Source organism: Zalophus californianus, chromosome 5 (genome assembly GCF_009762305.2).
Source record: "Zalophus californianus isolate mZalCal1 chromosome 5, mZalCal1.pri.v2, whole genome shotgun sequence".
Classification (NCBI taxonomy): Eukaryota; Metazoa; Chordata; class Mammalia; order Carnivora; family Otariidae; genus Zalophus; species Zalophus californianus.
In genome coordinates, this window is record NC_045599.1 from 14,185,163 (window position 1) to 14,207,478 (window position 22,316).

Here is a 22,316-nt window from a genome sequence, read left to right on the forward strand (position 1 = left end):
TTAAATTTCTCTGAATTATTAACTTCCATCACACTGAACCAGAACTTTAGCACCCAAATAAATCATTTATTGTTCTTATCATTTATTTAATAATATTTACTGTGGGACAACAGAAGATGCATAGGTTATTAAGATTTTATCATTATACTGGAAGCTGGTTTAGAAAAACTGGTCCTTATAATTGAATATGGGTTCACAACAATGACAATTTCTACATCAGTTTATAGGGTTTCAAAAGCATTCCTTTGGCCAGAACATGAGCTGATTATCTCTCAGGTTCCAAGCTTCCATTAAGATGATCTAGGACTTGGAAGGTCTCCTCTGTCTCACATTTTTTTCCATTCAAACAACCACATTTATTTTTTTAAGATTTTATTTATTTATTAGAGAGAGAGAAAGCAGAACAGGGGTACGGGTAGAGGGAGAAGGAGAAGCAGACTCCCCACTGAGCAGGGAGCCTGACTCGGGGGCTCCATCCCAGGACCTTGAGATCATGACCTGAGCAGAAGGCAGACACTTAACCGAATGAGTCACCCAGGCACCCCTCAAGCAACCACATTTAGATTAACAACTATTTCAATTAAACATTAGCTTCTAAACATCCAAGTTTCCCCCCTCCCTTAATGTTTAGTATAAAAGTATAAGGAACATTAATGTGTTGTCATTGTTTTAGATTGTTTTGTGACTAACCAGATAAGTTTATCAGTATATTTTTGTATCTTCAAGTTACAAATAGTGATGTTTTGCAAGAATATAATCATTTAAAACTATTTTATAAATAAAATTTGCATATTAAGAGCTCAAATTATATACCTTTGATTTCATCGTGAATGGCAATTGATGATTCTAAAATGCAGTGCAACTTAATGGTTAGAAGTTTAAAAAGGAAATGGGTACTTCAGTGCAATGTTTACAGACTTCTCTGAAATAAATACATAGCCCTGAAATGAATGGTCTACAATCTGTTAGCAGGTCTGCCCCATTTGCTTGTTAGATGCCACTTCAAATTCAGGGAAACAGTTTTCCAAAAGTCAATGAAACTGATTTGTCTCATCTTTTGAGTGATTCTTACTGATCTGATCAATTACTCTACCTTGAAATTCCTTGAAAGACTCAACAAGAACAACAACAAAAACCAAAATCCCAAAACGAAAAAAAAAAACAAAAAACAACCAAAACTGCAAATGTCAGCGGCAGCCAAGAGAGCAGGTATGTAGAAAAGTAGACAAGACAAGGCTTTGGCATTTCAACTGTGTACTCAGCCTGCAACTCACAGGTAACCTGAGTTATTTCCAAATTCAGACTGAATTCTTCTCTGAAATCCTTCACACACGCGCAGACACACACATGCACCATGCACACACACACACACACACGCACACACACGTAGCATGCACACACACACGCACACATGCACACACACGCACGCACCAGACATGCACACACACGTGCACCAGGCACACACACGCGCGCACATGCACACACACGCACACATATGCACCATGCACACACACGCACACATGCACACACACGCACCAGGAGCACACACACACACACACATGCACCATGCACACACCCATGCACACACACACACGCACACATGCACACACGCACGCGCGCACACACACATGCATTCATGTACACATTCTCCCCCTTCTTCTCCCCTCCTCCCACTCCCCTCCCCCACACCCCACTCCTTCCCCCATATTCTCTCTCATTTACTGCTCCACAACCTGCCTAACTCTGGATACTCTGCAGAAAAACTACCCACTTCAACACTTACATTCATCTTCCAAAATTAGAACACTTCTTCAGATGCTCACTCTGTAACATATGCTTTTAACACCTTGTCTCAACTTAAGGATAAAAATAAAAATAAAACAAAGCATCAAGATCTCACATAAAAACTTTTCAGGTTTACAGGAAAGCAACAGAAACAACCACTTCTGCTTTAATCTCAGGCATGCATCTTCAACATCCCCTACTCCCACTCAGATGCAAACATTCGAGGAACATATGAAGAGCAATGGAAGGTAAGCAACTTCTGAATCTGGGATCAGTTAGATCTAGGGCTTTGTAGGGCTCCACTCTCCTGCTGCTGCTTCTTCCTGTTGTCCCTTATGATACAGCTAATGAATTCTTAAAGCATTTGTTTATTCTTAAATAGGTTATTATACATTCCTTGGTGTCTCTTCCAGACAGATGCTTTTCCTTCAAAGCACTTTGTTCATCATTCATATACAAATAAAAATTCCTCCTGTACTCTAGTTAGAATGAAAATTGCTTAAAATGTTTCAAGTGCAGACAAAAGCAACAGGCTACATCCTCAATGACCCTGCCTCAGCTCCAAGGAGCAAAGATTTTGAGACAAGCAACCCAGTTCATATTGAAATACAGTTTTTTTTTTTCACTACAAACGTATACTTCTAGCAAACTTCCATGCCCCCAGTAAACACTGAAAGCAAATCTCAGAAACAATATTCTTACGACTGTTAATCTCTTCCATTTTTGTACTGGTTAGGCAGATGTGGTGAGAGCAATATATCAGGAGCTATACCTACAGTAAATAATCTCATGATGCTATTGGGAGCATGAAAGCACCTTTCTTGGTACCCACTTTAACTGCGAGGAGTTATATGGAAGTACTCCATGGATTCTAAGACAGAAGTTGCAGGCTCAAATGACAACAAGAGCCAGGGAGAAAACACAAATCACTGTGGTAGGCTAGGGAGAAGCAGACACTGTCTAAATGGGGCAGACCACAGTGACCATCCAACTGTTGCTGTGAAGGAAAATAGTGTCAATGAGGCCAAATCTTTTAATTATTTTTTAAAGAAGCCAGAAATTTGGACTTTTAAGGGAGATTCCCAATGTGAAATGTCAGCATTTTTTTTTTTTTTATCACACAGTGCAGGTTGTAAAAAGCATGTTATTTCATGGGCCACCAGTCTGTCATATCAACATATCTAAAATAAATTATTCATCATAGCCCTTCCAACTCTACCATCAGGAAGCAATTCTCTTGAATAAGACTGTGACAAAACCTAAGCAAGAAGTCCCACAAAACGATGTCCCATGGACCACCTTCTGCAGGACTACTGACTGGATACTGTGGTATGAGGAACGTAGTAGGGTCATGATTAGACCCTATTCTCTTCTAACAACAGTATCCTTAGTGTGTGAGAGATGAAGGTGAAGGAGGAGGCTAAAAATGCAGGGAGGCGCTACAGAAAGGTGGTTGGCCTTCCACAGACAAGTTGTGTGGCCAACACCTGCACAGAATGCGACGGGGGCAGAACAAGGCTGGAGGCCAAGACTTGACCACATTATATAGCTGGAACCCAGCTCCCGATCATGCCAGGGTAAAGGCGGATGCCTTCCCCCAATAACTGATCTTTGAAGTCCTACATTCCCTTATCTAGGACCCCAGCTCAGAGCCTGCCATTCAGCACTTATATTTCTGTGCTCTGCTCCAGAAGATGAAAGAAAATGAGCAACTCACTTCTGCTGTTGTTCCTCCACTCCTCCAGTTTTTCCTCCATAGATGCTATCACAGGCCTGAGTATGCTCTGGTCAGCCACTCTTACGAGGTCTTTAAATGGACCTAGATGAGGTTTTAGGGAGAAAGCAAGGTCTAGGCTTTAGATGAGGTAGATGAAAGGAGAGGTTTAAATATGGTTCAGCCCAGGTCCCTAGCGCTGAAGGTAAAATGGGGGTATAGGGAAGACAGAAATTGAGTCACAAATGCATCTACTAGCAACTCCCCTTGGTCAGAACTCTGAGCAATCAGTGACACAACAGGATCCAGTGAAGGAAAATGAGCTGGGATTCACAACTAAGAATGGGAAGGTAAGTATTTCAGTTACACGGAAGCCTGATTAAAGGAATGCTACAACATTACAACTTGCAGCTACACTTTCAACATCAGTTAGTAAAGTCTTGCTATTGTTTTGTAAATTTCTGCTGTCCCAGGTCAACGGAAAAGTGGCTGGTTATAACACTGGTCAAAAACCAGGGTTCCTGGGTGGCTCAGTCAGTTAAGCATCTGCCTTCAGCTCAGGTCATGATCTCAGGGTCCTGGGATTGAGCCCCGCATTGGGCTCCATGCACAGCAGGGAGTCTGCTTCTCCCTCTGCCTGCCACTCCCCTTGCTTGTGCTCTCTCTCAAATAGATAAAATCTTTAAAAAAAAAAATACTGGTCAAAAAATAGTAGGTTTTTCTGGAAAGATATTTTGACCTGTTAAAAGTTTCACAGATGAAATTATGTTAAGGTAGAGGTCTTTGGAGTCTTCAGAGGCTCTAAAGGAAGAAAACATAAACAATTACACAAGAAATGGTAAGCTGCCCAATTATCTGCAGGACGCATGAAAATTTTCAACGAGAAACTGCTAAAAAGGTAAGACTGTGCATTAAGACAAGAGTGGATTATTGAGAATTTAGATGAAAGGAAAGATAACTGAAATAAAATTAACATGAAAAAGGTTTAGCAATTATTTTGTCATAGACTTTGAGCAAAACATGGAGACTTGATTTTTTTTTGGCCCAAAAAAACTTAATGTTACAGAAAATATTAAATATTAGTAATCAAAAAAATCAGAAGACATCCCCAATACTCTGAAGCCTTACCATGTCGAAGTGCCTGACTCATAAGTAATGTAAATGCTGACTTTTTCTTTCAAATCAATGGAATTCTTCATGAAGAATTCATGCTACATGGGCAATTAGGCTTGATGTACAGAAGTGGTGAAGTGTTTGGATTTTCTTTTTAACTCAAAAGAAACTATAATTTATTCAACATATTTTCTCGGTAAAACTAGGTTGATTTCCACTTTCTTACTATTTTGAGCTAAAATTTTTGAAGACTTCAATAAATGAAATCAAGAAAAAATTTTCTTATCCTTAAGAATATTCTGGAAACATTCCCAAGATATTGCAGAATATATGTATAACCTCCTGACCTGATTATTCTGATGGGGACAGTGCTCCTTGGGATGTATATATAGGCAGGTGTATTTTTTAAGACATCACTTCAATAATTTTATCAAACTTTTCTACCATGAGGAATTAATATATAAAGGAATCTGTGTGACCCCAGGAGGGGCTTCATATTCTCAAGACTGATGGCTCTAAGTGTAGCATTTCAGGGGGCTTGAACTCCCTCCCCTCTGAACTACCTTTATGCCCCTCTTCTCTCCTGCTACCTCCAGTCTAGGAGGATCTTTACAGACCATGGACCGTGTACTTTTTTCTTTCCTAGCTATGTGTGATTATCAGTTGGAGAGAGCACATCTGTGTTTCATCAGGAGCTTCAGAGATTCAATAAGGAAAACCCTACATCTAGAAAGGCTACCCCTGATAAGACCCCAGCACTGTTACGATCCTGGGCAGCATCTCCACCAGGAGCGTGAGTTCAGCCTGCTGCAGGCTCCTTAGGATTTCCTTTGTATGGTGTAGCTGCTAATGTACCTGTCAGATGCTCTGACGGGCTCGCCTTCTGCTAGTCCTGAGAGCTTCATTCTCTAACAGCTCTCATCGGGTGGGGCTGACCCCTGTGCTCTAGAGCAATGACCAACTGTTAGCTGGTCCGTCTTCAGCACTCAGCTTGAAATAAATGGTCACAGTACAAAGTCAAGGGGGTAGTACCTGGGGAGTAAACAGTAAGGCTTTAAGCATAAAGCCCTTAAATAATAAATGTAGCTTTTCCTTCAAAAGGCAGCATACACATTTTTAAATTCCACATATTGCAGGGGACGCCTGGGTGGCTCAGTTGGTTAAGCATCCGACTCTTGATTTCAGCTCAGGTCATGATCTCAGGGTCATGAGATCGAGCCCTGCGTCCAGCCCTGTGCTTGCAGAGTCTGCTTGAGATTCTCCCTCTCCCTTTCTCTCTGCCCTTCGCCCCACTTGCACTCTCTTTCTTTCTAAAATAAATATATTTTAAAAATTAAAAAAATTTCACATCTTGCAGGAACCAGTGTTTCTCTTTGCACAATCTGACTGTTGAGCAAATCAGACAGTTTGAGAGCCGAATACCTGATATTATGATATAGACTTTGTCATTCATTTCCTACCTACCTAACAGGAGTGAGAAGATCCACCTGACATCACATTTGAGGTGATGCCACAGAATCTGTTGCAGAATTTCTATCAAAATTTTAAAGTCTGACAATCATAAGCCTGGCTTATAATAAGATCAGGCAAAGTCACCCTAAGAATAAAAAAGAGAGAAAGAGACAGAGAACTTTTCTACATTATTTTTTTCAAATAGATGGTCAAATAAGCTTAAAGAGGAACAAGAAGTTGATGCAAGGAATGTATCTTCTAAAATACTAAAATTCTGTATGGTTGATTGGTGGGATCCTAGCAAGGCACAATGAGAATTTTACTTGTGAATTAGGAAACTCATTCATATTTTAATCATTTGAGAAAATATTTTGCAGAAAGAACAGATTAGAGATCTATGAGCCATTTCTTATCTTATTTCACTTACTTACTCTCCACAGTCTTAATATAAAAGATTGAAAGCAGTTCTGTTAGATGTAGGAGGCTCATTAATGAACAATTATTTTAGGATTCTTCCTACATCACCCTATTTTCTTTTCCATATTATAACAATATATTTGAGAAATGTTTACCTACATACTTCTTCATAGATTTTTTTCGCTATGCCTTCCTACTCATAAATATCTAAATAATTAAAGAAAAAGATCTCACCATTAGCCTTGAAAAATGTGTCACTTGCTTTGATGTATGTTACGTATAGAGCAGTACTTATAACCAGAAAATATTTTTTTTAGCCTCACCTTTTGGGGGAAACCCTGTATTCACATCAAGTAAGACTGGTACAACTCCAGATAACAAGCATTCAAGCTCCTTCTGATTCTATTTTAAAAGAGATTGTTTTGGCAGCTCTAATTGTGGCATACAGAAATGCCAGTCAGGTAGCTGAACTTGCGGTTCAAAGACTATCTTTCAGGACTGCATTTATTAAATATTAAATATGAGCATTAAGAATATCATACATTTTACATAGAATATTTTGGTTCCAACATGATTTCTTCACTGAAATCATTGGTCAGTCCAACCCCTTGCTACTGTCTTACCTGAATTATGCACTAGGCCAGGTGTTTTCCCATAGAAATCAGCAAGTTAACTGGAACAACCTCCCTACAGGAAGGCCCTGTCCACATATATTAGAGTCCCTTTTCTGAATTACATTCTGATAATAATGAAGTGAAGTAGGTTAAGAGAGGAAAATTAATTTTCTTTATAAGAAACATTCATGAAGCTTTTATTCACTTCTGACAGAAATGTACTGCATGTGGAGAGCAACATCCTGGACTGAGGAGGAAAAATCAGATTCTATTCTCCATTCAAAGAGGAAGTGGATGTGACATGGTTTCTAAAGTAATAAATTAAGGAATTAATGACTAGATCACAAGGATTGAAACAAATATTTTAGTCAAACAAGATATGTAAAATATTACTGTTGCTGTATCCTTCTTTATAAAGATCCAGACAGGATTAAAGAATTTACTAGAAACTACTGATGCCTACCACTGTGATTAAAAGTATTTCTTCTGGTAGACATTACAAAAAGAGAACTAAGTGAACAGTTGATTGTACAAGTTGGCTTTTTTCTTTTAAGAACAAGACTTTTCTTAGGTACATGCATTTATATCCTATAAATGTCCTATCACTATCAAGTTTTCCTATCTAAAATCCAAAATACTGGAAAATTCAAATAGCCAGATTTTTTTCAGTACATCAATGTCCTTAAGACAGTGCCTGACACCAACTAGGTGTTAAATATATACTTGCTGAGTGAATGATAAATGAGGTGATTTAGAAAATGAAGAAAGTCGAGGTCTACATGGTATATATTTTCCTATCCTTTTAATTTTAACCTTGTCTTTATATTTATAATGTCTGGTGCTTCTTATAAAATGCATATAGTTGGGTCTTGCTTCACTGGGGATGACTAATTGCGGGGGAACGCAAATCAAAACCATAATGAGATATCAGATCACACTTGTTAGAATGGCTATCATCAAGAGGACAATAGAGAACAAGTATTGTTGAGCATGGTAAGAAAAAGGAACCCTTCTACACCGTAGGTAGGAATGTAAAATGTTACAGCTATGATGGAAAACAGCATGGCAGTTCCTCAGAAACCTAAAAATTGAACCACCACATGCCCCAGCAATCCCACTCCTGTGTATATATATCCAAAGGAATTGAAATCGGAATGTCAGAGAGATAGCTGCAGGCCCATGTTATTGCAGCACTACTCACAACAGCCAAGATATGGAAACAACCTAAATGTGGATGAATGGATAAAGAAGACGTGGTGTATGTGAGTATGTATAAAGATACACACGCACAATGAAACATTATTTAGCCATAAAAAATGAAATCCTGCCATTTGCAACAACACGAATGCATCTGGGGGCCTTATGCTACATGAAATAAGCCTGAAAAATGAAGACCAGGGTTGGGAGACAGACTGGAGGCTACATCAGTAACCAACAGCCACTGAATTCATCAATCACACCTATGTAACGAAGCCTGCATAAAAATCCAAAAGGACAGGGTTGGGAGAACTTCCAGGTTTGGAGATACGGGGAGAGTATGAAAGCTTAGAGTTTTTTCCCACATACCCTGCCCTACACATCTTTACCATCTAGCTATTTCTGAGTTATATTCTTTTACAATAAACTGGTGATCTAGTAAGTAAATTGTTTCTCTGAGTTCTGTGGGCCGCTCTAGGAAATTAATCACATCTAAGGAGGGGGTAATAGGAAATTTCAGTCTACAGCTGGTTGGTTGAGATTGGTGTCTGAAATGCGGGTTGGGGAGGGGAGGTCCTATCGGACTGAGAACTTAAACTGTGGGATCTGATGGTAGCTAACTCCAGGTACTATCAGACCTGAGTTAAATTTGTGGAACACTAGGTCAGTGTCCACAGAGAGTTGAGATAATTGCTTGGTGATGTGGAAAACACACACACACACACAATGGACAAATCTTTCCACCGTAGCTTTTAAAATTCATGGTCAGTCATCAACAGGGTGACTATGTATTAGTTTGCACATTACTGTATCTCTTTACTGTATCTCAGTACCCCATCCAATAGATGGAATTATCCTCATTTATATAATAAATGAGACAATCAACCTAATTATCAGTAGACTCTCCTATCCTCTGAATCTTTCCCTCATCATAACTACAACTTGCTGTCCCCTTGGGACACTGCTTCACCTGCAGCCCTCTGAAGTGGAAACCACTTTTCCTGTCACTTTTCTCATTTCCTCTTTGATGGCCACTGGCACTTTCCATCCAACTCTCTTGCTCACTCCTTTATCATCAAAAATCTCTACCCCTCTGCAATGTATTGTTAGACCTTATTACCCTACCCTTTACTCTCCTTGCTTTTATTTTATTTTATCTATTTGAGAGAGAAAGAGAGAAAGCATGAGCGGGGGGGAGAGGGACAGGGAGACGCAGACTCCCTGCTGAGCAGGGAGCCTGATGCGGGACTCTATCCCAGGACCCTGGGATCATAACCTGAGTGGAAGGCAGACGCTTAACTGACTGAGCCACCCAGGCGCCCCTCCTTACCGTCCTTGTTGACATTATCTATTAACCTCCAGTCTTTTTTTTTCTTTTTTAAAGATTTTATTTATTTATTCATGAGAGACAGAGAGAGAGAGAGAGAGAGAAGCAGAGGGAGAAACAGGCTCCCAAGGAGCAGGAAGCCTGATGCGGGACTCGATCCCAGGACCCTGGGAACATGACCTGAGCCGAAGGCAGACGCTTAACCATCTGAGCCACCCAGGCGCCCCCCCACCACTAGTCTTATCCTTGGAGACTTACATACCCCAAAACTTTTCCATCCAATTCTATAGCCTCTTGATTCTTTAAGACCTCCAATCAAGGACCATACCAAGTTTCCAGTATCCATGGTCCAGAGGTCCTTCTCCCCTCCTTAGCCAGCCTAGATGCTATAGTCTAGCATTATAGCACATTGGCTTATCCTCTCTCCTTCCCTTGTGCTCATCTAACAACACCCCAATCCAATGGGGTGCTTACTCTAGGGTTATGCAGCACAGCAGAATGTGGCGTGTGCACACACACACAAATCACACAACCGTGCTGGCCAGATCTACTTCAAATTCAGACTCATGTATCCGAAAGGGGCACACCGCAATGCCAAACAATGCTACTCCCTCCCCTGGTAAATCCAGCCTCTAGATAACTATTTCATATCTTCTCCCTCGATACACACAGCTATCTCAGTAGCTCCCTTCATCCTCAGGTGATAACTTTGCCACTTTCTTCACAGGAAAAAAAATGCAATTAGACAAAAACTGTCTCATTTTTTTCCCTTCAAACAAGTTTACCAATCTACCTAGAGAGCTATCTCCTGTGAACCCTCTGAACTATTATTTCCCTCAGAAATTCTTTGGGGCGCCTGGCTGGCTCAGTGAGTAGAGCATGCGCTCTTGATTTCAGGATTGTGACTTTGAGCCCCCCAATGGGTATAGAGACTTTAAAAAATAAATAAATAAAATCTTTTAAAAAATTCCTTAAGAGGTTAGTATAAAATGTATAAAGAATTTATGCAACTCAACACCAAAAAAACAAATAATCCAATTAAAAAATAGGCACAAGATATTTCTCCAAAGACATCCAGATGACCAAAAGACACACAAAAAGATGCTCAACATCACTCATCATCAGGGAAATGCAAATCAAAACCACAGTGAGTTATCACCTCACACCTGTCAGAATGGCTAAAATTAAAAACACAAGAAACAACAAGTGTTGGTAAGGATATGGAGAAAAAGGAACCCTCATACACTGTTGGTGGGGATGGAAACAGGTGCAGCCACTGCAGAAAACAGTATGGAAGTTCTTCAAAAAGCTAAAAATAGAACTACCTTATGATCCAGTAATCACATTTTGGGTTATTTAAGCAAAGAATAGGAAAACACTAATTCGAAAAGATATTTGCACCACTATGTTTATTGCAGCATGATTTACAAGAGCCAAATTATGGAAGCAACCCAAGTGTCCATCAGCTGATGAATGGATAAGGAGATGTAGTACATACATACAATGGAATAATATTCAGCCATAAAAAGGAATGAAAACTTGCCATTTGTAACAACATGGATGGATCTAGACAGTGAAATGCTAAGTAAAATAAGTCAGTCAGAAAAAAACCAGGATCATATGATTTCACTTGTGTCTAGAATTTAAGAAACAAAACAAAGAAACAAGAGACAAACCAAAAAACTCTTCACTATATACAGAGAACAAAGAGATGGTTACCAGAGGGAAGGTGGGTAGAGAGATGGATGAAATAGGTGAAGGGTATTAAGAATACACTTACCAGGATGAGCACTGAGTAATGTATAGAATTGCTAAATAACTATATTGTACACTTGAAACTAATATAACACTGTATCTTAACTATACAGGAATTAAATTAAAAAAAAAAAAAGTTATTTATGTGCTGCTTCCTTCTCATCACTTGGCCCAAAACTGAAATGTCACCTACTCCAGCAAGGCCTTTCCCAACTGTGACTAAAGTCTCATCACACTCTACTCTAGGACTCACTTCCATAACAGTTATCAATACCTGAAATTATTTTATTATGGTCTGTCTCCAACTACCAGCACTTCAACTTCTCAGACATAGAGACTCTGTCTTCCACATCACTCTAGTACTTCACGCAGGGCGTGACAAATAGTAAAAGCTAAATAAAAATATCTACTAAATAAATGGTTTTTTGGACTGATTACTGAGAAATACTAAGTAAACAAAGATCTATCTACTAAGAGACATAAAAGATAGAACTTACAGACACTTTTACTATATACTACTAAAACCTTTAATGGATGCCCAAATCTATTTCACTACTAATGTCATCACGTCCATTATTCAAAATAATGATGGGTGAATGCAAAGATATATTACCCAATAGACTCTATCCTTTGACGTTAAATACTAGGAATAATTCATTTATTTCAAATTAAATATTAATGATATTTTAATAATGATGTTATTGAGAATCACCAAGAAAATAAAACATAGCAACTTTATTTTCAAAAACATTTCAAATAACTTTTGCTATCAACAAAAAATAGTAAAACCATTATTCAAAGTAACTATTAAGTCATTAGTAATTTAACTATTTCTTTTAAAATGGAAATTAAGGTTGCTGTTTATAATTAACTGAATATTAGTTATTATAAAGCACAGATGTCTAGTTCTAAGTAAAAACTATTATTACACCCCATCACTAAAGACATTAATAAACTGTAAGCTAGAATAAGTACTAATACTTTTCAAAGTAATGAAATCAATTAGCACAAATGAAAAATCAAAAAGTGACAGCACGATCCATTTTTCCTAATTTAAGTTAATGAATAAACACTTCATAAATTAAACAATTTGTTAATGTATTTTACCTTAAAGATATTCATTATTTCAACTAATCTTTACTTTTACCTTATTCACTAAATGAATATTTTTCTTTTATAAGTCACTATATATGCCATGTGTGAAAGTAGCTGTCATATAGAATTTGCCACATAGAATTTAAATTTATGAGAGTTCTGAGAATTACTAAAAAAGTAAGTATTAAAATATGCTGTTAAAATATTGCTTTCATTTCTATAATGTTAGCTATTCCAGAAATGGTAAAAAGGGGAAACTTACATTTTAGATCCAAAATCAAGGTTTGTCATGTACATTTAAAAATTTCATTGATTTTATTAAGAAAGAAGCAACTCTAGAAGTAAAACTATTTCTAGAAGTAAAACTATTTAATAAAGCCAAAATGACAACTATATTTATAAAATCTTATGACCATATTGTAAATTACTGCCTTTTTCATATCAACTGTTTCCCATAAAATTACATATAAAAATGTAATAAGATATTTTTCACCTTGTAAATAACACAGAGACAGAAATGAGTAAATGCTATTAGCATGCAAAAGAATCCTGAAGCAGATGTACTTTTAAAAATGCTTTGAGATTCCTTAAAAAAATTAAAAGTAGAACTACCATACAATCCAGAAATTCCACTTCTGGGTATTTATCTGCACAAAACAAAAACACTAATTTGAAAAGATACATGCACCCCTATGTTCACTGCAGCATTATTTTCAGGATATGGAAACAACCCAGGTGTCCACCAGTGGATCAGTGGATAAAGAAGACACAGTATATTCAGACAACAGAGTACTACTCAGTCATAAAAAAGAACAAAATCTTGCCATTTGCAAGAACGTAAGTGGACCTTGAGGGTAATACATTAAATGAAATAAGCCAAAGAAAGAAAGACAAATATCGCGTGATATCACTTATATGCGGCATCTAAGAAACAAACACACAAAACAAAACAAACACATAGAGAACAGAATGGTGGTTGTGGGGCAGGGGGAAGAAGGAGGCAAAATGGGTGACAGGGTTCAAGAGATACAAACTTCCAGTTATAAAATAAATAAGTCATGGGAATATAATGTACAGCATAGTGACTACAGTAAAAAATACTGCGTTGCATATCTGAATGTTGCCAAGAGAGTAAATCTTAAAAGTTCTCACCACAAGAATAAAAAATTTTATAACTTCATATGATAACAAATGATAACTAGGCTTATTGTGGTGATCATTTCATGGTGTACACAAATATCTTACCAAATCATTATGTTGTACACCTGAAACTATTTAATGTTATATGTCACTTATAGCTTAATTAAAATAAGTGAATAAATAAGAATGTTTTAATTTCTTAACATAGCTTTAAGTAAGAAAACTAAATTACAGTTTCTTATTCAAAGCATATCTACCTCAGTTTTTTAAAAATTCCAATATTAAAAAGTTTCTTTAAAAAATTCTTATTTGTTGATTCAAGTGAACAATTATTAAAGACTAATAAATAATTACATCTTTCTCTAGTGCGTTTTTTAGTAGAGTAAGGGAGACAAGTCATCAGCACAGAGTAAGTCATAGAGCACTGCCTGATTTCCTGCACAAATTTTAAATATAAAATTATAATATGTTAAGACCACTACAGAATCTTTTATAAGAAAACGACTTATGCAAGCATATACAAATAATTTGTACACATAGAAAAATGAGTGGACAAGGATAGTAGAAAAGGAGAGAGGACAGTGAGAGTGAGGTGGGAGGAAGAGAAGGAGCCCAGGAAGAAGAAAGTATGAGGAAAAAGAAGGGATAACATGGTGGTTATAGCTGATAACACTGGACTGTATAACTGAAATTTGTGAAGACAGTAGAACTCCAGTGTTATCTCACACACACACACACACACACACACACAGAAGGTTACCACGTGAGGTGGTGGATGTGTTAATTAACTTGATGGGGAGAATCCTTTTACAATGCATATGTGCATCAAATCATGTTGTACATTTTATTTGTCAATGATACCTCAATAAGGCTGGGGAAAAAAAGAAAAAGGAAGGAGAATATGCTAAGCAAATCCAGTAAATAAAAATTTAGATTGAGAAAATTAAGAGGCAGTGATTCATTCTATGCTATGAGATACAATTAAATGCAAAGTTTCATGACATCTAAACCACAGTATTATTTACCTATGAGGATATCCACTCATACCTATTTTAAGGAATAAGTCTATATAGTAAAAGGCTCATTACGTAAAACTTGTGAGTTCACCAAGACAAATCTAGTTTTTTTTTTTTTTTTTTTTTTTTACTTAGGGCATCAATAACGTTTACTTCTATATCAATGACAATTGTATCCAAGGGTCAACAATTTACTTCCCCAAAATTCAGCAACATTCAATGGAAAGGACTGTCTAACAACCCAATCACATTTTTTTAAAGAGTCAATTTAGGGCAGTAAATGGGAATATGTGATGAACAAACTGAAGAAGTTATGTAAAAGTGTTCTTCCATATAATTCACTAACAATGGTGGTAGTGAGGAGCTTGCTCCTTCCAAAATCTTGGCAAAAAACCCTAACGTTATAATGGTCACGGAAAGTTGGGTGTGAGTCTTAAAATAGGGGAACATAATTTTCCTTAATATAACTCCCATGTTCCACATAAAAATTCTTGTAATCCAACCTAGAGAAATCTGCCAAGCACTGTGACTTGCTTCATATACTGTAGCTCTCAACCCTTTATACTCACATAGGCCAGAAACAAAATAACACCACTAATTACATGATGATTTTCAACCCAAACCACTGGGCTGATGAAACACATGATCACCTTGTGTATAAAGAAATCTATCCTCTAAGTTACATGGTTCAAATAACAATTCACAGAACAATCTACACAACATCAGAAGTGCAGTTGGAAGGTGCAAGTAAAGGCTACTATCAGCTATAAATCCATAAAAACAGGAACTACTCCAGGCAAATCAAGCAAATATAAGCATCTGAATTAAAAAGACAACTACTATAATAAAAAAAAAATACTTTTAAAAGCCAGGTAAATTTTTCAGTTAAAATCTTCATATAATACTATACGCTTTGAGTATTTTTAATAACTAAAACTATTAATAATCGCTTTTAAAACTGCCTAATGGGAGCAAGGGACTAAAGAAGCGGTGAATACCAGAGAAGATTAAGTGAAATCACCTTGTCAAGAGGTCAGTAAACACAAAAAATTAATAAAATAATTTAAGAAGTCAGTAAAATAATTTGGAAAACTATACTTTCTTTAAAAATTTTTATACATTTCCAAAAATACTAAATTTTGAGCTTTTGTAAGGGTTCAAAAATTACCCCAAAATGCTGTAGTTAAAAGATAAAGGTAGTGATCATTCTAAAAAAACAACATAAATTGAAGTACAATTTAAAGATTTATATGGTGTCTTATATAGTAATTTCTTTTTTAAAAAGGCAGTAATAATGGATTAAAAAATTTGCAAAATTTAATTTTTAACCTGAAAAAAATTACTGTAAGATGATTTTTAATCCATTTGTTAGGAAACCATTACACATTATTATTACTATTTCTTTTCTATCATACCTAGTCATTTGATAGTAGGTGTCTTAGATTATAAATGAGCTAACTTGTGTTTAAATCCAAAAAAACAGTAAAACAAGATAGAAATCTAACTTTTGTTTAGTGTCTTAAAATATTTTCTGCATAGTTTCCCCAAACATTCATGAGCATTCTAATCATGACTAGCATTAAAGCTTTTAAGAAGAGTCTAATCCAGATCAAAAAATTTTTTAAAAAGTATGAAAACAGTCAGAAATAACCATTCACGTATCACACATACACACATATATATAACAAGCTTACTTTTAAATCACAAGTTTAGCTTTTCCTTACAACTTAACACTTGATAGAGAACACTCTAGAAGTCATAAATAAATAACAAAACAAAGTCCCCTCTTCTTGCCAATATGTGAATACAACTGCAGATTTAAGTTACATATAAATATATATTACATACATGTCTCTAATACTATATAAGATGTTTGTAAATATTTTCCCAAGAGGGTGGGGGAAATTTAATCTCGAAATGGGAAGATTTTGCCACCAAAAGAGATTTAAATAGCCTTAGTTATAAACATATGTTCTTGAAATTATAGTTGTATTATATTCTATTTCAGTTATTTCTATGTGAAAACTTCAAAAACGACTAGTTTATCACAGTCAATAAACCTATTAGATCAATACTGAAAAATCTAAACTTACCCAGAGTGATTACAAATAAAAATGCATGCTGTGTCAAAATTACATGTACCTCTTTCAAAATTTGGACTACTACCCAAAACAATCTTCGGATTCATTGCAATCCATATCAATATTCCAGTGGCATTTTTCATAGATAAAGAACAAACAATCCTGCAATTTTTAAGGAGCCATAAAAGACCCCAAATAGCAAACTTGAGAAAGAAAAACAAAGAGGGAGGCATCACACTCCCTGATTTCAAAGTACATTGCAAAGCTGTAGTTACAAAGACAGTATGGTATTGGCATAAAAACACACAAATATACCCATGAAACAGATTAGGACCCAAAAATAAACCCACACATGCATGATCAATTGATTTATGATTTATGACAAAGGAACCAAGAATATACAGTGGGGAATAATAAATGATGTTGGGAAAAGCTATAGTCACATGCAAAAGAATGAAACAGGACCACTATCTTACACCACACACAAAAATTAATTCAAAATGGATTAAAAACTTGAATATAAGATGTGAAACCCATAAAACTAGAAAAAAACAAAGGTGGTGGTAAGTTCCTTGACCTCAATCCTAGCAATGATTTTTTAAATCAGACACCAAAAACACAAGCAACAAAAGTAAAAATAAACAAGTGGGACTACATCAAACTAAAAAGCTTCTGCACAACAAAGGAAACCATCAACAAAATGAAAAGGCAACCTATGGAATGGGAGAAAATATCTGCAAATCAGATATCAGATAAGGGGTTAATAACAAAAATATATAAGGAACTCATATAATTCAATAGAAAACAAAAACAAAAACCACAAACAATTTGATTTAAAAAATGGTCAAAAAAAAAAAACAACACCAAAATGTGCAGAGGATCCGAATAGACATTTTTCTAAAGACATCCAGATGGCCAACAGGTACATGAGAAGATGATCACTACCACTCATCATCAGGGAAATACAAATCAAAACCAGAAAGAGATATCACCTCACACTTGTCAGAACGGCTAGTGTCAAAAAAAGACAAGAAGTAACAAGGGCTGACACGGAAAATGTGGAGAAAGGGAAACCCTCAGGCACTGTGGGCGGGAATGCAAAGTAGCGCAGCTACTGTGGAAAACAGTATGGAGGTTCCTCAAAAAGTAAAAAATAGAACTATCATATGATCTAGTAATTCCATCTCTGGATATTTAGCCAAAGAAAACAAAAAGACTAACTTGAAAGGATGCGCCTCTATGCTCAGTGCAGCATTATTTACAATAACCAAGATATGGAAATAACCTAAACAGCTATCAGTGGATGAATAAAGAAAATGTGATATATATATATATATATAATTCAGCCATAAAAAAAGAATGAAATCTTGCCATTTGTGACAACATGGATGGACCTGGAGGGCCTAATGCTCAGTGAAATAAGTCACAAAGAGAAAGATAAATATCATTTGATATCATTTTTATGTAGAATCTTTAAAAACAACAAAGAACAAAAAAGCTCATAGATACAGAGTACAGACTGGTGGTTGCTGGAGGCAGAGGGTGAATGGTGCGCAAATGGGTGAATGGGGTCAAAAGGAACAAACTACCAGTTATAAAATAAATGTCATGCGATGTAATATAAAATACAGTGACTATAGCCCATAATTCTGCAAAATTGCAAATACTGCATATTGGAAAGTTGCTAAGAAAGTATATCTTAAAAGTTCTCATTACAAGAAAAAAATTTTGTAAATATGTATGGTGAGGGATGTTAACTAGACTGATCATGTGATGATTATTTTGCAATGTATATAAAGACTGAATCATTATGGTGTACACCTGAAACTAATATAATCTTATATTCCAATTATACCTTAATACCAAAAAATTCGGGCAATTAATAAAACACTTAAATCATAAAGCTGAGTTCAAGTTTAGTCCCTAAAGAATATATTTAGTTTCCTTATTCTATTATTGTATCCTATGAAATAAATTAACTCAATCTAAACTACTTGATGATCATTATTTTTGTTACTTATTACAAACTATAAAGTTTATGTTCAAGATTGCGTCTTGACGTAAGTGCCCTCAATTATAGGTCTACACCTAACTATCTATAAACATTAATGAAAACAATACTGCCCCAATCAGGTACAAAAATTTCTTTCTATTTTATAAAAAAAGAACTTCTAACCTCACTCAACAATTAATCACATTTCAAAGAATGGATCTGAAAAAAATGTATTAGAGGCACATTTTTTAAAACAAACACACTATGAAACCTTGCTTTTAACGGAGTCAGTGAAATTTTGTTTTTTTGTTTGCTTTTTTATGGCTATTTGGTTTACTTCCTTCTTCTGGGCAAGTTTAGTATGCAACTCTCATTCTTTAAACAGTCAAAAACCCACAGACTTAAATTTTCTGAAAACTCAACCTGGTCTTGTCAGCGGAAGACAACGTAACTAGCACCACAAAACAAGTGTACTAAATTTTAACACTGTTCATTAGCAGTTCCATTTTCCTGAGTTTGCGTTTGTTCTTTGGCATTGGCTTAGGATATAATCCATTTTTCAGAAGGTGTTCCTTGCTGAGGCGAATTTGAGCACCGTGCTGAAGCTGGAAAGAGCATAAAGCTTGAAGAGGACGAAGCAAAGTCTGTGAAGATAAAAAAAGATACTAGAAGAGTGTAACAAATCATGACATTGTACCTAGTTTTCTCTTCAGAAACAGGGATTATTATGTTTCTTTTCACTATTATTGGCTTTTAACTATGAAAAGTAATAGACACTCTACTAAATATGTGATGATTTCTAAATATAAATTTCTTTTAATTCACACCTTACATAGTGCTAAGGAATTCCAGTAAAAAGACACAAGTAGCTAATTTTCCACAGAGATGATAAAGTCCAAATTTAGTTTTATACATTAACATATTCAAACACCTCAAAAAACTTGCATTATAATATGTAGCAGAGTACAAGAGATCTAGATACAAATTAGTTAATTCAGTTTCTTTTTTTTAAAGATTTTATTTATTTATTTATTTATTTGAGAGAGAGAAAGAGGAGAGCGCAAGTGAGGGAGGAACGGAGAGAGAGGGAGAAGCAGACTCCCCAATGATCAGGGAGCCCGACGATGTGGGACTTGATCCCATGACCCTGGGATCATGACCTGAGCCAAAATCAACCGACTGAGCCACTAGGTGCCCTTAATTCAGTTTCAGTCACAGAATGAGGCACGTTTCCTGCTGCCTGAGAACAATCAGATGATGGCGGCAATGGGTAAGAAGTTTACTAATTCTCTCACATTGGTCCCGGGACCACATACAAGTGAGATATCCCGGTTTTGGTGCATTTGAAATAATTCTAACTATATACGTACCTGTCTAAATCCAAATACTTACAGGGCCAGTCATATAACATAAACATGTACAGTGAGTAGACCCATATGATAACAAAGAACGGTGGAGGTTAAAACACAACTAGAGCACAAGCCAACCTGAAGTTTTTCAAGTTCAAAAATTAAAAAAAAAAAATTTCCCACTCTGCCACATGTTCAAAACATATTTCCTTGGGCCTGAGACCCCTGACCTAAATCTTTCAAATAACAACTGCAAACTTGAGTAAGCAAACTGTTTTTTTAGAAATAAAAGGGACAAAGGAAAAAACTGACAGATTTAACTACCAAAATTTCACGTCTATGTGAAAATGTATTCTCCCCTATACACAACATGAGTGGCAGCAGAGCTTAACATCAGCTCTAGTTTGACACCAAACTCTTAGACACTGTCACCAGCATCTCCTTCTCTGTATTTATTCTTTTCTTCCTTATTAAAAAAAAAAAATCCAAAATGTTATTCAAGGTGGCAGTGTATCCAGCTAGGATTGTTAACTGGCTACTGACACGGTCCATATAATGATATATATGTGGAGGTTCTTGTGTGGGGCTTCCAGAGATACTCTTTACAATGGGACAGACTCAGGAGGCAGAAGCTTCTGCACTTTCTTCTTGCCTGGAATAGGACTGTTAGAGGTGGGACAACCATCATGTGACTACAATGCAATCACATCTGATGATGGACAGAAAGATAGAAGACATCCCTAGCCCTGGGCTGCTCACCTCAGCATTTCTTACATCCAGGAGACAAACCAGCCAGTATATATACACTGTTTAGCCACCACAGTAACCACTCTGTTATATGCAACCAAATGTAATCCCTGACACACACCAATGGGAGAGACAAACTTCTTGGAAAAACTCTGCACACCATTATTATAGAAAGCCCCTTATATATGCTATCATGATTTCTTTTAACATCTTCAAATAAGAGAGGGAATGTGGAAATAACTATGTATTTCTTTACAGAGTCAACACAGACTGACTGGATCCTGAAACATCGTCCCTAGAAAACATACCTAGGACTATATACAGACTGAGACAATGGAAGTTTCCATTGCTATGTATGACATTTATTAGATTCCTGATGGACAGAATACTCCAATGTTTGGTAAGGGTCTCCAATGTTTACCTCCTGAAAATAAGATTCTATCAGTTTCCTGAGGTAATTAAGAGAATGAGTTGTGGAGACAGACCTAGATTAGATCCCCACCTCATCTCTGTGGTACTCAGTAGGGCTGTTCACAGATACGCCAGTCCTCCATCTCTGAGATTAGGTATGGCCGTATCACTTGCTTTGGTTACTGAAATGTGAGCATGAATACTGTGTGTCACCTCTGGACAGAAGCTTTAAAAGAATGTATGATTCACCACCTCCCTTGATGAAGGGAGAATGACATATCTAGATCGTGCCTCCACCAGCCTGGGCCCCTAAGTGACAGCAGCAAGCACAACCCATGCCCACGCCCACGCCACCCCACCCCCGGCGACCCCACAGCACAGCCAGTGTGACAGGCGCGTAAACCTCTGTCGTGTTACGCCACTCTGACTCTGCAGCCGCATCTGGCCTACCTTGACTGGTGTAATCATTACTAGCCTGTGTTCCCAGATAAGTCATACAACTTCGCCTTGCCATTTTCTGAGGGGAATAATGTCAGCCTTAAAGGGTCATTATTAGGTTACACTAAGGAGATAAGCACACCACATGATAATAAATGACAATGCTTCTGTATAAACTAACAACATCATATTTGAGGCAATGTGAAGCTATAGGAGAAACAGACTGGTTCAGAGGAACAATGAAAATCCAAAATCTTCCACTTTCAAAATAAGTTCATTTCTAAAAGTTTATTTGGGGGGAAATCAGTATTTTGTAAATCCTTTGTCTGCACGTATAAAGTGACAGTTCTCAAGGGACCCTTACTGACCAGCTCCTGTTGTCGAGCAGAGAGCTAAGGCACTGAGGCTCTGCACAAAGCCTTACCCCATCTACCTATTCAGGCTCATAAGATAAACTTCCTAAGGAGAAAAGATTCTATTATAAAAAAGATCCCTAAGCTCAAGACTTCCAAGGTGTGAAAAGCCCTGGTAAATATTACAATAGCTGAATGAAAATCACCAATCTTCAGTTCAAAATTTTTGTCAATTTATTGGCAAGAATTGGGGAGACAAGGAAGAACAAGGGGATTAATTCTCCTTGAGTTCCTGGTGTCAGGCAATTAACACACATTA

General features: G+C 36.6%; 1 protein-coding gene across 3 annotated transcripts in view; it reads right to left on the bottom strand.

The window, feature by feature from the left end:
* Positions 1–18,148: 18,148 nt before the first annotated feature.
* DTWD2 (DTW domain containing 2) overlaps positions 18,149–22,316 on the bottom strand; it is a 107,130-nt gene continuing 102,962 nt past the window's right edge. For all 3 annotated transcript variants that reach the window (XM_027605923.2, XM_027605922.2, XM_027605926.2), the window contains one exon: positions 18,149–19,343. In XM_027605923.2, the coding sequence (XP_027461724.1) occupies positions 19,173–19,343 (171 nt within the window). In that variant the 3' untranslated portion in view covers positions 18,149–19,172. The remainder of the gene's footprint in view (positions 19,344–22,316) is intronic.